At 46.2% G+C, this 16,010-nt stretch overlaps 1 protein-coding gene across 1 annotated transcript in view; it reads left to right on the plus strand.

Annotated features, from left to right (window-relative positions):
- LOC124012194 (ephrin type-A receptor 7-like) overlaps nucleotides 1–14,838 on the plus strand; it is a 210,918-nt gene extending 196,080 nt beyond the window's left edge. The window contains exons 13-18 of the mRNA XM_046325672.1: nucleotides 5,137–5,198; nucleotides 5,740–5,943; nucleotides 8,676–8,828; nucleotides 11,657–11,847; nucleotides 12,073–12,261; nucleotides 12,384–14,838. Coding sequence (XP_046181628.1) covers nucleotides 5,137–5,198; nucleotides 5,740–5,943; nucleotides 8,676–8,828; nucleotides 11,657–11,847; nucleotides 12,073–12,261; nucleotides 12,384–12,498 — 914 coding nt within the window. The 3' untranslated portion in view covers nucleotides 12,499–14,838. The remainder of the gene's footprint in view (nucleotides 1–5,136; nucleotides 5,199–5,739; nucleotides 5,944–8,675; nucleotides 8,829–11,656; nucleotides 11,848–12,072; nucleotides 12,262–12,383) is intronic.
- The last annotated feature ends 1,172 nt before the right edge of the window (nucleotides 14,839–16,010 follow it).

Consider the following 16,010-nt stretch of genomic DNA (forward strand, 5'->3'; position numbering starts at 1 on the left):
TTCTGAAACGCACTTTCGCGCACACCCCACCGCCTCACACGCGGGCGTGCACACACTCGATTAAACCCACACATACACACACACACACACACACCACCCTCAGATTGCAAATCACCTGCATTGCATTGCTTACCCCCCGCTAGCCCGCCATTCAACCCCTTCCACCCCCACAGCCCACCTGTCAGCCCCCACCCCCTCTCCTCTCTCCTGCCTCCTCCCTCCTCTCCTCCCTCCTTTCTCTCTCCATCTGAGGTCTGCAGCGCTGCAGGGAAGGTCATTAGAGAGACTGAGACGTGCTGCTAGCTAAGCGTCCAGCAGGGGGCACCAGGGGAGGGGTGGGACATGTAGGGTGCTTGGTAGCGTAGTATGTTGTGGGGGGGGGGGATCAGCAGGATAGTTAATCTGGTAGAAGAGGTAGAGTGTCTTGTAGTGAAGCTGGATAGAACATGTCATAGCATACTCATTGAGGGGCGATAGTGTGCCAGTGTGTGTGGTGCGGTAGTGATAGGTTAGTTAGATGGGGAGTGTGAAGCAGTAGTTCTGTATGTTAGTCTTGCATACTAACATAGACAGATGATGTGATCGAACAGAGTGATGGTGCCGTGTAATAGTGTAGTCCTGCCTTCCTCTCCTCCAGTCTGTCTGTCTTTGATTGAGGGGGACTGATAGTGTCCATTTCTGAGGCACTTAAATCTCAGCCACGGCCATCAAGGGGGCTGTGTGTGTAAGACCTCAGTTTCCATGTTACTATGCTCATCTCTGTCTGACGCACACACCACCTGGTTACTAGCGGAGTCACAGCTTCCTCCCTTTCTCCTGACTACTCTTCCCCTTCTCTCCCTTTCTCCTGACTACTCGCTCCCCTTCTCTCCCTTTCTCCTGACTACTCGCTCCCCTTCTCTCCCTTTCTCCTGACTACTCTTCCCCTTCTCTCCCTTTCTCCTGACTACTCGCTCCCCTTCTCTCCCTTTCTCCTGACTACTCGCTCCCCTTCTCTCCCTTTCTCCTGACTACTCTTCCCCTTCTCTCCCTTTCTCCTGACTACTCGCTCCCCTTCTCTCCCTTTCTCCTGACTACTCGCTCCCCTTCTCTCCCTTTCTCCTGACTACTCGCTCCCCTTCTCCTGACTACTCGCTCCCCTTCTCTCCCTTTCTCCTGACTACTCGCTCCCCTTCTCTCCCTTTCTCCTGACTACTCGCTCCCCTTCTCTCCCTTTCTCCTGACTACTCGCTCCCCTTCTCTCCCTTTCTCCTGACTACTCGCTCCACTTCTCTCCCTTTCTCCTGACCACTCGCTCCCCTTCTCTCCCTTTCTCCTGACTACTCGCTCCACTTCTCTCCCTTTCTCCTGACTACTGGCTCACCATCTCACCCTCCTTATTCCACCACTCAATAAAAGCTTGTTTTTTCTTGTTTCTGTTCTCTCTCTCTCTCTTTCCCCCTCTCGTGTTTCTGTTCTCTCTCTCTTTCCCCCTCTCGTGTTTCTGTTCTCTCTCTCTTTCCCCCTCTCGTGTTTCTGTTCTCTCTCTCTTTCCCCCTCTCGTGTTTGTCTTCTTTCCCCCTCTCGTGTTTCTGTTCTCTCTCTCTCTTTCCCCCTCGTGTTTGTCTTCTTTCCCACTCTCGTTTGTCTTCTCTCTCTCTTCCCCCCTCTCATGTTTCTGTCTTCTTTTCTCCCTCTCGTGTTTTTGTCTTCTCTCACTCTCTCTCCCACTTTTGTGTTTCTGTCTTCTCTCACTCTCTCTCCCACTCTCGTGTTTGTCTTCTCTCACTCTCTCTCCCACTCTCGTGTTTCTGTCTTCTCTCACTCTCTCTCCCACTCTCGTGTTTATGTCTTCTCTCACTCTCTCTCCCACTCTCGTGTTTATGTCTTCTCTCACTCTCTCTCCCACTCTCGTGTTTATGTCTTCTCTCACTCTCTCTCCCACTCTCGTGTTTATGTCTTCTCTCACTCTCTCTCCCACTCTCGTGTTTATGTCTTCTCTCACTCTCTCCCACTCTCGTGTTTCTGTCTTCTCTCACTCTCTCTCTCTCTCCCACTCTCGTGTTTCTGTCTTCTCTCACTCTCTCTCTCTCTCGTGTTTCTGTCTTCTCTCTCTCCCTCTCTCTCTCGTGTTTCTGTCTTCTCTCTCTCCCACTCTCGTGTTTCTGTCTTCTCTCTCTCTCTCTCTCTCTCTCTCTCTCTCTCTTCTCTCTCTCTCTCTCTCGTGTTTCTGTCTTCTCTCTCTCCCACTCTCGTGTTTCTGTCTTCTCTCTCTCCCACTCTCGTGTTTCTGTCTTCTCTCTCTCCCACTCTCGTGTTTCTGTCTTCTCTCTTTCCCACTCTTGTGTTTCTGTCTTCTCTCTCTCCCACTCTCGTGTTTCTGTCTTCTCTATCTCTCTCTCTCTCTCCCTCTCTCGTGTTTCTGTCTTCTCTCTCTCCCACTCTCGTGTTTCTGTCTTCTCTCTTTCCCACTCTCGTGTTTCTGTCTTCTCTCTCTCCCACTCTCGTGTTTCTGTCTTCTCTATCTCTCTCTCTCTCCCTCTCTCGTGTTTCTGTCTTCTCTCTCTCCCACTCTCGTGTTTCTGTCTTCTCTCTCTCCCACTCTCGTGTTTCTGTCTTCTCTCTCTCCCACTCTTGTGTTTCTGTCTTCTCTCACTCTCTCTCTCTCTCGTGTGTCTGTCTTCTCTAACTCTCTCTCTCTCTCGTGTTTCTGTCTTCTCTATCTCTCTCTCTCTCTCCCACTCTCGTGTTTCTGTCTTCTCTCTCTCCCACTCTCGTGTTTCTGTCTTCTCTCTCTCCCACTCTCGTGTTTCTGTCTTCTCTCTCTCCCACTCTCGTGTTTCTGTCTTCTCTCTTTCCCACTCTTGTGTTTCTGTCTTCTCTCTCTCCCACTCTCGTGTTTCTGTCTTCTCTATCTCTCTCTCTCTCTCCCTCTCTCGTGTTTCTGTCTTCTCTCTCTCCCACTCTCGTGTTTCTGTCTTCTCTCTTTCCCACTCTCGTGTTTCTGTCTTCTCTCTCTCCCACTCTCGTGTTTCTGTCTTCTCTATCTCTCTCTCTCTCCCTCTCTCGTGTTTCTGTCTTCTCTCTCTCCCACTCTCGTGTTTCTGTCTTCTCTCTCTCCCACTCTCGTGTTTCTGTCTTCTCTCTCTCCCACTCTTGTGTTTCTGTCTTCTCTCACTCTCTCTCTCTCTCGTGTGTCTGTCTTCTCTAACTCTCTCTCTCTCGTGTTTCTGTCTTCTCTATCTCTCTCTCTCTCTCCCACTCTCGTGTTTCTGTCTTCTCTCTCTCCCACTCTCGTGTTTCTGTCTTCTCTCTTTCCCACTCTCGTGTTTCTGTCTTCTCTATCTCCCACTCTCGTGTTTCTGTCTTCTCTCTTTCCCACTCTCGTGTTTCTGTCTTCTCTCTCTCCCACTCTCGTGTTTCTGTCTTCTCTATCTCTCACTCTCTGTTTCTGTCTCTCTCGTGTTTCTGTCTTCTCTCTCTCCCACTCTCGTGTTTCTGTCTTCTCTCTTTCCCACTCTCTGTGTTTCTGTCTTCTCTCTCTCCCACTCTCGTGTTTCTGTCTTCTCTATCTCTCTCTCTCTCTCCCTCTCTCGTGTTTCTGTCTTCTCTCTCTCCCACTCTCGTGTTTCTGTCTTCTCTCTTTCCCACTCTCGTGTTTCTGTCTTCTCTCTCTCCCACTCTCGTGTTTCTGTCTTCTCTATCTCTCTCTCTCTCTCTCCCTCTCTCGTGTTTCTGTCTTCTCTCTCTCCCACTCTCGTGTTTCTGTCTTCTCTCTCTCCCACTCTTGTGTTTCTGTCTTCTCTCACTCTCTCTCTCTCTCTCGTGTGTCTGTCTTCTCTAACTCTCTCTCTCTCTCGTGTTTCTGTCTTCTCTCTCTCTCTCTCGTGTTTCTGTCTTCTCTCTCTCCCACTCTCGTGTTTCTGTCTTCTCTTTCCCACTCTCGTGTTTCTGTCTTCTCTCTCTCCCACTCTCGTGTTTCTGTCCTCTCTAACTCTCGCTCTCTCTCTCTCGTGTTTCTGTCTTCTCTCTCTCCCACTCTCGTGTTTCTGTCTTCTCTCACACTCTCTCTCGTGTTTCTGTCTTCTCTCACTCTCTCTCTCTCTCGTGTGTCTGCTTCTCTAACTCTCTCTCTCTCTAGTGTTTCTGTCTTCTCTCTCTCCCACTCTCGTGTGTCTGCTTCTCTAACTCTCTCTCTCGTGTTTCTGTCTTCTCTCTCTCCCACTCTCGTGTTTCTGTCTTCTCTCTCTCCCACTCTCGTGTTTCTGTCTTCTCTCTTTCCCACTATCGTGTTTCTGTCTTCTCTCTCTCCCACTCTCGTGTTTCTGTCTTCTCTCTCTCTCCCACTCTCGTGTTTCTGTCTTCTCTCGTGTTTCTGTCTTCTCTCTCTCCCACTCTCGTGTTTCTGTCTTCTCTCTCTCCCACTCTCGTGTTTCTGTCTTCTCTCTCTCCCACTCTTGTGTTTCTGTCTTCTCTCTCTCTCACTCTCTCTCTCGTGTTTCTGTCTTCTCTCACTCTCTCTCTCGTGTGTCTGTCTTCTCTAACTCTCTCTCTCTCGTGTTTCTGTCTTCTCTCTCTCCCACTCTCGTGTTTCTGTCTTTCCCCCTCTGTTTCTGTCTCTCTCTCCCACTCTCGTGTTCCTGGCTTCTTTCCCCCTCGTGTTTCTGTCTTCTCTCTCTCACTCTCTCCCACTCTCGTGTTTCTGTCTTCCCCCCTCTCGTGTTTCTGTCTTCTCTCCCCCTCTTGTGTTTCTGTCTTCTCTCCCCCTCTTGTGTTTCTGTCTTCTCTCCCCCTCTTGTGTTTCTGTCTTCTCTCCCCCTCTTGTGTTTCTGTCTTCCCCACTCTCGTGTTTCTGTCTTCTCTCTCTTTACTAGTTTGATACATCTTGGCCACCTGTGCTCAACGAGTGTGAGAAGTGTGTGTGTGGTTATTAAAGTTGGTGTGACTGTGATAGCAGCACACAGATCATTCTGCTCCTCCAGATCCGTTTTTTAACCTTTATTTATGCAGTTTTTTTTTCCTCATCGAGGAAGAATTTATTTTTCAAGAGAGACCTGGTCAAAAGGGTGAAGGATGGCGGTACATAACCACTGCTGCCCCTGAGCCAACTGGACTACACTGATAAGTGTGTGTGTGTGTGTGTGTGTGTGTGTGCAGGTAACACCATGATGATTGTGTTGGAGAGCATGTCCAATGGGTCCCTGGACTCCTTCCTCAGGGTAAGTGTGTGTGTGTGTGCGCATGTTTCTTTTTTTGTGCTCTTAGAAAACAGTGTTTACCTCACCATGACTCCTGGTCTAGTTTCCAAACGTTACATAAGGTGTTGGTATGAAGTAAATCCCTAGGCATATGGTGTATCATTGGGTTTATAAGCCATAAGACTACCAGTAAAAGACATCATGTTATTCAATCCTTCATAACTGAGTTTGTTCTCCATTGCACTGAAATGTATTTCGACACACCAGAGGTCCCAAGTTACAATTTCATATGGGCCTGATATTGTTGGTCCCTACCCACCATTTGAGATACACTGTCCTAACCACACAATTAAATATATCAGTGTTATATTTAGGGTTGCCAAATTCTTTCCCAAAATTCCCAGGTTTTCCAGAAATTCCCGGAATAAGGAGGGGAAAAACAGGACATCCAGAAACCTGGGACCAGAATTTCTGGAAATAATTGGAACTTTGGGAAAACAACCCAAATTATATTGCATCTCTATGGTCCTAACCCACTCCCTCCCTCCCTCCCCCTCTCCAGAAGCATGAGGGCCAGCTCTCTGTGCTCCAGTTGATGGACATGCTGGGGGGCGTGGCCTCTGGGATGAAGTACCTGACAGAGATGGGCTTCGTCCACCGCCGCCTGGCCGCCCACAAGGTACTGGTCAACGCCAGCCTGGGCTGCAAGGTGTCCGGCTTCAGACCCCTCCAAGAGGACAAGATGGAGGCCATCTACAGCGCAATGGTGAGGGACTAACTGATATTACATATAATAGCTAGTTATACCATAAAAAATAAACTACTACTGTATATTACTTTTTTTTCTATTATATTACTACCTATAGTCTTTACTCTTTACCCATAGAGGCCATCTACACCACACTGGTGAGGGACTAACTGATATTACATATAATAGCTAGTTATACCATAAAAAATAAACTACTACTGTATATTACTTTTTTTTCTATTATATTACTACCTATAGTCTTTACTCTTTACCCATAGAGGCCATCTACACCACACTGGTGAGGGACTAACTGATATGTTTAAACCGTATTGTTAACTGTCTTATTCAGTCTTTACCCATAGAGGTCATCTACACCACACTGGTGAGACTACTCACTGTGATGGGTACTAGATTTACTGTCTTGCTTAGTCTTTACCCGTAGAGGTCATCTACACCACACTGGTGAGACTACTCACTGTGATGGGTACTAGATTTACTGTCTTGCTTAGTCTTTACCCGTAGAGGCCATCTTCACCACTGGTGGGCTTACTCACTGTGATGGGTACTAGATTTACTGTCTTGTTTAGTCTTTACCCGTAGAGGCCATCTTCCCCACTGGTGAGACTACTCACTGTGATGGGTACTAGATTTACTGTCTTGTTTAGTCTTTACCCATAGAGGCCATCTACACCACACTGGTGAGACTACTCAATGTGATGGGTACTAGATTTACTGTCTTGTTTAGTCTTTACCCGTAGAGGTCATCTACACCACACTGGTGAGACTACTCACTGTGATGGGTACTAGATTTACTGTCTTGTTTAGTCTTTACCCGTAGAGGCCATCTTCACCACTGGTGGGCTTACTCACTGTGATGGGTACTAGATTTACTGTCTTGCTTAGTCTTTACCCGTAGAGGCCATCTTCACCACTGGTGGGCTTACTCACTGTGATGGGTACTAGATTTACTGTCTTGTTTAGTCTTTACCCGTAGAGGCCATCTTCACCACTGGTGAGACTACTCACTGTGATGGGTACTAGATTTACTGTCTTGCTTAGTCTTTACCCGTAGAGGCCATCTTCACCACTGGTGGGCTTACTCACTGTGATGGGTACTAGATTTACTGTCTTGTTTAGTCTTTACCCGTAGAGGCCATCTTCACCACTGGTGAGACTACTCACTGTGATGGGTACTAGATTTACTGTCTTGTTTAGTCTTTACCCATAGAGGCCATCTACACCACACTGGTGAGACTACTCAATGTGATGGGTACTAGATTTACTGTCTTGTTTAGTCTTTACCCGTAGAGGTCATCTACACCACACTGGTGAGACTACTCACTGTGATGGGTACTAGATTTACTGTCTTGTTTAGTCTTTACCCGTAGAGGCCATCTTCACCACTGGTGGGCTTACTCACTGTGATGGGTACTAGATTTACTGTCTTGTTTAGTCTTTACCCGTAGAGGCCATCTTCACCACTGGTGGGCTTACTCACTGTGATGGGTACTAGATTTACTGTCTTGTTTAGTCTTTACCCGTAGAGGCCATCTTCACCACTGGTGGGCTTACTCACTGTAATGGGTACTAGATTTACTGTCTTGTTTAGTCTTTACCCGTAGAGGCCATCTTCACCACTGGTGAGACTACTCACTGTGATGGGTACTAGATTTACTGTCTTGCTTAGTCTTTACCCGTAGAGGCCATCTTCACCACTGGTGAGACTACTCACTGTGATGGGTACTAGATTTACTGTCTTGTTTAGTGTTTACCTGTAGAGGCCATCTTCACCACTGGTGAGACTACTCACTGTGATGGGTACTAGATTTACTGTCTTGCTTAGTCTTTACCCATGTTTTTATTTTTATTTATTTAATCTTTATTTAACCCGGTAGGCTAGTTGAGAACAAGCAAAGCAAAGCAGTCCGACACCAACAACAACACAGAGTTACACATGGAATAACAAACATACAGTCAATAATACAGTAGAAAACGTCTATATACAGTGTGTGCAAATGAGATTAGATAAGGGAGGTAAAGGCAATAGATAGGCAATGGTTATGAAATGGAAAGGAGCAATATATATATATATATATATATATTATTTTAAAAACAGTATGTGGATGAGGTAGTTGGATGGGCTATTTACAGATGGGCTATGTACAGGTGCAATGATCTGTGAGCTGCTCTGACAGCTGGTGCTTAAAGTTAGTGAGGGAGATATGAGTCTCAATTGATTTTAGTAGACCACACTGCTGAGAGAACTAGCTGATATTTTCTCCTATTAAATATATTAAAATCCTACATTCAAAATCCTATCTTATAGAAAATGCTATTCAAATCCTACATTAAAATGACAGTTAAGTATTTTATAGAAGCGCATTGAAGCCGGTGGGAGAAGTTTAAGTTTAATTGCATGTGTTCTTTGTATTTCCTCTTGTGTTGAATCTGATGTGTGTAGTGCAGACCGACTTACAATAGTTTCTATAATGAATCCGGGTTTCCCTGTGGTTTCTCTTTCTCGCTCTCTCACTATTTTCACTCTCTCTGGGATGACAGTGGTTGATTAGATTAGATGTTCTGTTTAGTGTTCTTTTTTGAGGCAGTATATGGGATGCAGAGTGCAGTAGGATGTTTAAAAGTAGACCCTAACACAATACTGTGCTGTGACGAGGCCGGCTAATATGAAGTGTGTTCATACAAGATGTCAAGTGTGGATTTGAACATCCCTCGCTCTCTGTCTCTCTCAGCATGGGGGGAAGAGTGTTGTGTTGTGGACGGCCCCAGAGGCCATCCAGTACCACCGCTACAGCTCAGCGTCTGACGTCTGGAGCTTTGGCATCGTCATGTGGGAGGTCATGTCCTACGGAGAGAGACCCTACTGGGACATGGGCAACCAGGACGTGAGTAGAGTGACTCTCTCTCTTGCATCCCCAATCTCTCTCTTCCTTCACACACTCTCTCTCACTCACTCACTCTCTTCCTTCACTCACTCACTCACACTCTCTCTCTCTTCCTTCGCTCTCTCTCTCTCTCGCATCCCCCCATCTCTCTCTTCCTTCACACTCTCTCTCTCTCTCGCATCCCCCATCTCTCTCTTCCTTCACTCTCTCTCTCTCTCTCGCATCCCCCCATCTCTCTCTTCCTTCACTCTCTCTCTGGCATCCCCCATCTCTCTCTTCCTTCACTCTCTCTCTCTCTCTCTCTCGCATCCCCCCCCATCTCTCTCTTCCTTCACTCTCTCTCGCATCCCCCCATCTCTCTCTACCTTCACTCTCTCTCGCATCCCCCCATCTCTCTCTTCCTTCACTCTCTCTGGCATCCCCCATCTCTCTCTTCCTTCACTCTCTCCCTCTCGCATACCCCCATCTCTCTCTTCCTTCACTCACTCACTCTCTCTCTGGCATCCCCCATCTCTCTTTTCTTCACTCACTCACTCTCTATCTGGCATCCCCCATCTCTCTCTTCCTTCACTCACTCACTCTCTCTCTGGCATCCCCCATCTCTCTCTTCCTTCTCTCTCTCTCTCTCTCTCGCATCCCCCCATCTCTCTCTTCCTTCACTCTCTCTCTCTCGCATCCCCCCCATCTCTCTCTTCCTTCACTCTCTCTCTCTCGCATCCCCCATCTCTCTCTTCCTTCACTCTCTCGCTCTCTCATCCCCCCATCTCTCTCTTCCTTCACTCTCTCTCTCGCATCCCCCCATCTCTCTCTTCCTTCACTCTCTCTCTCTCGCATCCCCCCATCTCTCTTCCTTCACTCTCTCTCTCTCTCGCATCTCCCATCTCTCTCTTCCTTCACTTTCTCTCTCTCTTCCTTCACTTTCTCTCTCTCGCATCCGCCCATCTCTCTCTCTCTCTCGCATCCGCCCATCTCGCTCTTCCTTCACTCTCTCTCTCTCTCGCATCCCCCATCTCTCTCTTCCTTCACTCTCTCTCTCTCGCATCCCCCATCTCTCTTTCTCTCTCTCTCTCATCCCCCCATCTCTCTCTTCCTTCACTCTATCTCTCTCTCTCGCATCCCCCATCTCTCTCTTCCTTCACTCTCTCACTCTCGCATCCCCCCATCTCTCTCTTCCTTCACTTTCTCTCTCTCGCATCCCCCATCTCTCTCTCTCTCTCTCGCATCCCCCCATCTCTCTCTTCCTTCACTCTCGCTTTCTCTCTCGCATCCCCCCATCTCTCTCTCGCATCCCCCATCTCTCTCTTCCTTAACTCTCTCTCTCTCGCATCCCCCATCTCTCTTCCTTCACTCTCTCTCTCGCATCCCCCCATCTCTCTCTTCCTTCACTCTCTGTCTCCCGTCTGTCTCAAGCTCTCCACATGTGCAGCCTCTCTGTCCCCTCCCTCACCCCATTCCCTATGCGATTACCTTCTCTACCTGTTCATCTCTCTCTTCTCTTTTCTATTTATACGTTCTTATTCCCTTTTGCTCTCTCTCTCTCTCTCTCTCGCTCTCTCTCTCTCCTCTCCCCTCTAAAACTGTGTGAACTCTGACTCGGGATAGCTCAGATCTTATTAAAGAGGGAAAGCCACAGGTGCTTCTCTAAGAGACTCTTTGGCATAAGTCCACTTAAGCTCTGTAACCAATCCTATTTCTCTTAAGGACACCACGTCCCTTTCTAGTGGCCGTCCCAAAGTGCCACCACGCGCCCTGCTCTTAGAGGAAGCATAAAATCCCGGCAGAAAGCGACAGTCTCTTTTAAGGAAATGAAAGTGTAGCTATTTTAGGAGGGTGTGGAGATTGTCCAATCGATAGCACCCTGCCATCAGCTGTTTGTGTGAGAATTCGATGAGGGTGTTTTTTTTTGTTCCCTGCTCCCTCCCTCCTTTTCCTAGACAGTTTTTTTATTTGTTATACTTTTGAAGAAAACAAGACTTCCGACGAGCACAGCAGGAAGTGTTGCGTTAGACTTTGTTGAAGAGGAAAGTGAGACAATGTGATTTCAAAGTGTATTTGATCCAAGGCAGCATCATGACTATTAAGAGTAGACAGAGGGTTTGTCAGAGTTCACTTTTAAGCCAACCGCTTGTTCGTGCAAATATGCCGTCTAAAATGACTCCTTACGAAAACGTTCCACTGAACAATAAAGTGGCAAACTAGACGACCGTGTCATGTTGAAATGAGCGACTATGAACCCTCCCTAGGCTAGGATAGAAACCCTCACGGTTCCTATCCTATCACGATCCAGACGTTTTCTCTACCTCCATGTTCACGGCACTGAACTCTCCAAATGAAATGTCAAAGTCCAAGCTGGCTGAGCGCTTGAGATATTAATGCACTAAACGGATAGTTAATATCACCGTTAACTCACCCAGACCCACACCCTGCTCTAACATGCCCTTTGTTTTTCATCTCTGATGAAATGGAAAATTCTAGCCAATGGAGAAACACTGTTTGGTTGAATTGAGGTCAGGATGGAACTGAAGAGGACAGTGTTTTTTGGTGAATGTGATTCAAAGGAACATTTTCAACCTTTTTTGTTTGTTTTATTGACGGGTCGAGCTTTTTCTTGGGAGTACGGTTTTCTAAAACTGAGAGATGATATTTTTGAAGTGTTTTTGGAGCAGTCTTTACAGGGGAGACCGATCTGTTTGATGGGTTCGCTCTTTGAGAGAACCTTGCGTAAAGGGATATTGTTTCGGAGATCTCCTGAAGCTACCGGAGTCCTCGTTCACTATCAACATTTCTCCCCGTAGGTTAGCACGCCTTCTCTCTCCGTCTCGTCCTAGGTGATCAAAGCGATAGAGGATGGCTTCCGCCTGCCCGCCCCTATGAACTGTCCACCCCACCTCCACCAGCTGATGTTGGACTGTTGGCAGAAGGAGAGGACCGAGAGACCCACCTTCAGCCAGATCCACTCAGCTCTCAGCAAGAGCATCCGCAGCCCCGACGGCATCGGCTCCTCCACACTGGCACGCAGGTAGGACATAGGCCACTGGAAACCATGCTGAACACGGGCTAAACATGGGCTAACATACAGGCTAACAGGTAACAGGACTCTGCTGGCCAACGTGGGCTGACATGGAAATGGTTTATGTCGTCCAAGCAGGTTCCCCACGTCCCACTGAGTTTTGATACCAGAGTAGAAATACTAGCGCTTATGATAACAATAGACCCATGAATCTCTCTCTCTTTCTATCCGTAGAACCCTCCCTCAGCTAGGAACCCTCCCTCTGGGCTCCTCCATCTCCCTGGCAGAGCGGACTCTTCCATCGTTCCCCTCGTTTAACTCGGTAGGGGAGTGGTTGGATGCGGTGGACATGGGGCGCTACAAGGACAACTTCACCGCGGCAGGATACTGCTACCTGGAGTCTGTGGCCCGTATGACAGTCCAGTGAGTGGCTCTGAATGAGCGTGTGTGCGTTGACCGTAAGCCTTGGTTTTTTGCGCTTGCGCACCTGAATGTGAGTTGGTATAGTCTAACGGATGTCTTTGTGCTGTGGGTCTCCTTCACAGAGATGTATTGAGTCTAGGCGTCACCTCTTTGGAGCACCAGAAACAGATCCTGTCTGCCATCCAGACCCTTAGAGCCCAGGTCATCCAGATGCACGGCAGAGGGGTGCAGGTCTGACCTACACACACACACACATACACACACACACACACACACACACACACATACACACATGCAGACGGACGGACGAGCGGATGGATAGAAGGACCCGTCGCTCATTCAGATGGACGAAATCAAGTGGATAGTGAGGTGGGCAAAGATATTGACCACACATCACCCACCCACTCTTTCCCCTTCTCTCTCCCCCGTCTTGCCCCTCCTCCCTCTCTTAAGTCCTTGGGAAGGAGGCATCTTCCAGTCATGTGATCAGCGTACTCTGTCGGAGGTCACATGACTTCTGTCTGCACGCTGACCCGAATCAACTAGATCTCCTCTCTTACAACTGGCCCTGGATCAGTAGTTAAATAGACTTAAAACTACCCTGATGGAGAAGTACTGTCCATCTAAAATGTCTGGCACTCTACTGGTCTCAGAACATGGGGTAATAACATTTCCTTGATGGAGAAGAACAGTCCCCTCAAGTGATACTCTACTGAACCACTGGTCTCAAAACTGAGGTTAAAGCCACCCTGGTTGAGAAGTACTGTTCATCTAACAGGGCTGGCCCACTACCACTGGCCTCAGTACAGTGGGATAAGGTACCAATGGAGAAAGTGCTGTCTGTCGAACAGAGTTGACTTTGTAAATCTGGTCTCAGTTCAGTGGTTAAAAACCTCCTATCCCAGTTGTTTGTTCAAGTGACAGGTTCCTACGGTGTGGGCGGAACCCAGGCTGTGTCTTGTCTTGGCCCGACCAATCATGAGGCTGGAAAAAACGTACCTTCAGGAAAAAACGACCGATTTAAAAACAACTAGGAATTTGTGTAAATCAAAACAATGGATTTACGTGTATTTGATTGTTCATTCCTATTTCGTCTGTTACACAATTTATCTTTTTTCTAACATTTTTCCATTAACTGTGTCTGCTCTCCCTGTGTGGAATGGCTAATGTCCCTTAGCCGGGATGTCAGTGGTGTGTCATGTAGCGTCTCGCTAATATATTTCTCCCATCTAAAAAGCATTTTCACTACAAGGGTATATTGCACTGTTAAGAATAAAGGTCAAGTCTCAAGCTGACATACAGTATATTTAATATGTATTCATTTTTATTTATGCATTTACAGTTTACAGACTCTCACACAACCTCCTGACGGGAAGAGGTTACGAGGGTCAAAATAGACATACTTGATTGAATAAATAATCAATTACATTTTGTGTTTAAGGATGCTGCAAAGCACATGTCCTCTGGTTTCAGTGTAAATCATGAAATGTTGTATTTTTGTAATATTTTTTTGTTTACAGTTCGAGGGATTCTGTTACTGAATAATGGTGTCCTGTACTGAACAAGGTATTATGAAGAGGACTTACACTATAGTATGTTGACTGTTTTCTTCTCATAGACAGGGGTATTGAATCATTTGGATACTGTTAACAAATCACCAGTAGTTGATATAGGACTTCTACAATTTGAGTCCAGTGTCGCTGGACGTACGGTATCGATGTGTTGCATTATAGAAACAGTACTGCAGTATTTCAGAATGTCGTAGAGTGATCTCATTTGTTTATTTATTTTGGGGAGGGGGGGGGGGGGGGGCAGCAACTCAAGCTGACATAGGACCCACAACCCCCCCACTGCATCTACAAGCCCTTCCATTTGTCAGTATTATGTATTTTACAAAAACGGTAACATTTAATCGTAGTTAACACGTTTTGGGGAATTATTTGATTTCTATCATACTCATGTAGCTAGCTACACAGTAGATGTTTTATTGGTTCCGTTTGGTTCGTAGATGGGTTATTGTAATAGTGAGGTATCTGGTATGAAAGGACTACCAGTGTATGTCCTCCTCCCTTCCCTACATACTCTCTCTTCGTAGCTGTTTTGCCTTAACATTACTGTATATAAACCCAAAATATACTCCTAGGCTGCGTTTACAAAAGGCACAATTCTGATATTCTGCCCATTTATTGTAGAAAGAGCTAATCTGATCGGTCGAAAGACCAAAAGTGGAGAAAGATCAGAATTGGGCTGCCTGTGTAAACGCTGCCTGTATAGACTCACACACATGCACATATCTAGAAAGTCTCACCACCCCTGTATACGCAGACACCAAAATAGACCTTTCGCTAGCGACTTAACTCAGTTGTTGTCCCTCCCACCCACTGTTTACTACTCGACGATTACAAAATGTTTAATACTGTAAATATGTATTTGAAAATGCAATCTATTTTTATAATTTCTTTGAAGAACAATGTGTTGAAAATATCTGCTCACTGTGTAGGGGTTTTATTGTTTAAATGTAGGGCCGTTGCCAATGAACGTGTGTGTTTGGAATATTAAAACATATTTTCTTTGTTTCGTTTTTGGATGATTTTTACCTGTTAGAAAGACAGATGGCTGTTGCAATATTGAAATGTGTTATAAAAAAACTATCTCCCTTAAGAGCAAGCGCTTTTTCTGTGTTTTTGGGGTGCTTCAGGCTTTGAGCTAGATTCTGTTCTTGCTTCCAATGCAAGTCTGATTCATTCCCCTTGTGAAATGATGCAGCCAATCAGCTCACAGAAAACTAAACTCTTTCAGTTCACCGTTTTGTTTTGTTCTTCTCTGCAAACGTTCTGTTCACAACCTCATGCAAGAACTCTCCGGATTGAATCCAGGCTTTAATTGAGAAAGAGCCTGGAATTGTGTTCAGGAGTGAATCCCAGGCCTCAATCTTGTTCTGGGGAAGCTCCTCCGAAGATGGTGGATAAATGAAGATGTCTTACTCAGGCCGTTTACCATTGAAAGAAAATTGTCTCAGTTCCGGTCTGTTTAAGGGGTGGGTCTCCCATAGGCACCAGTGCGATAGCAGTTTGCTCTGGTCTGCTTAGTTAATTTGCTGTATATGAACCACAAAAAATGAGGGAGTGGGATGTCTCACTTCCTCTTCTGTCTCTGGCGCCACTTTAAGTTAAATTGTCTCTGGCGCCACTTTAAGTTAAATTGTCTCTGGCGCCACTTTAAGTTAGATTGCTAAGTAAGTTAGTCTAGCCAGCTGAGTCATTCCAAAAGAGTGCCGTTTCTGTCCTTTTGAAAGTAAAAAATTGTAGAAATTGTGCACCAATATTACATTTTTAAAAGCCTGGTATATGAAATGAATTTCTCTTTAATATAGACCACGTGGAGAATTAAATCAGATTTTTAACATGAAAAAAAGAATTGCTAAAGTGCCAAAATTTGACGTCCCTCCGTCTCCCTCTGTGACTTCCTGGAAGATTTTAAACCACTAAACCTCAACATTTCTCCAAATTTTTAAGCATCACTGTAAAGTCCTGGTTATGTGGTTTCTTTGAAAAAGTCATTTCTGAAGATTGTAAATGAATTTACATCTGTCGCCCATTTAAAAGGTCAACCCTGTTACATGAACTCTCTATTTAGAAGAAACATTGAACATCTATATAACACGTCAACCCTTTTACCCATAGATAGACAGACTAGAAATGGTATAACCATTTCCATTTGTTTGCGAAGCTTCCCCGTCACAAGAGGAT

This window comes from Oncorhynchus gorbuscha, linkage group LG24 (genome assembly GCF_021184085.1).
Source record: "Oncorhynchus gorbuscha isolate QuinsamMale2020 ecotype Even-year linkage group LG24, OgorEven_v1.0, whole genome shotgun sequence".
NCBI lineage: Eukaryota > Metazoa > Chordata > Actinopteri > Salmoniformes > Salmonidae > Oncorhynchus > Oncorhynchus gorbuscha.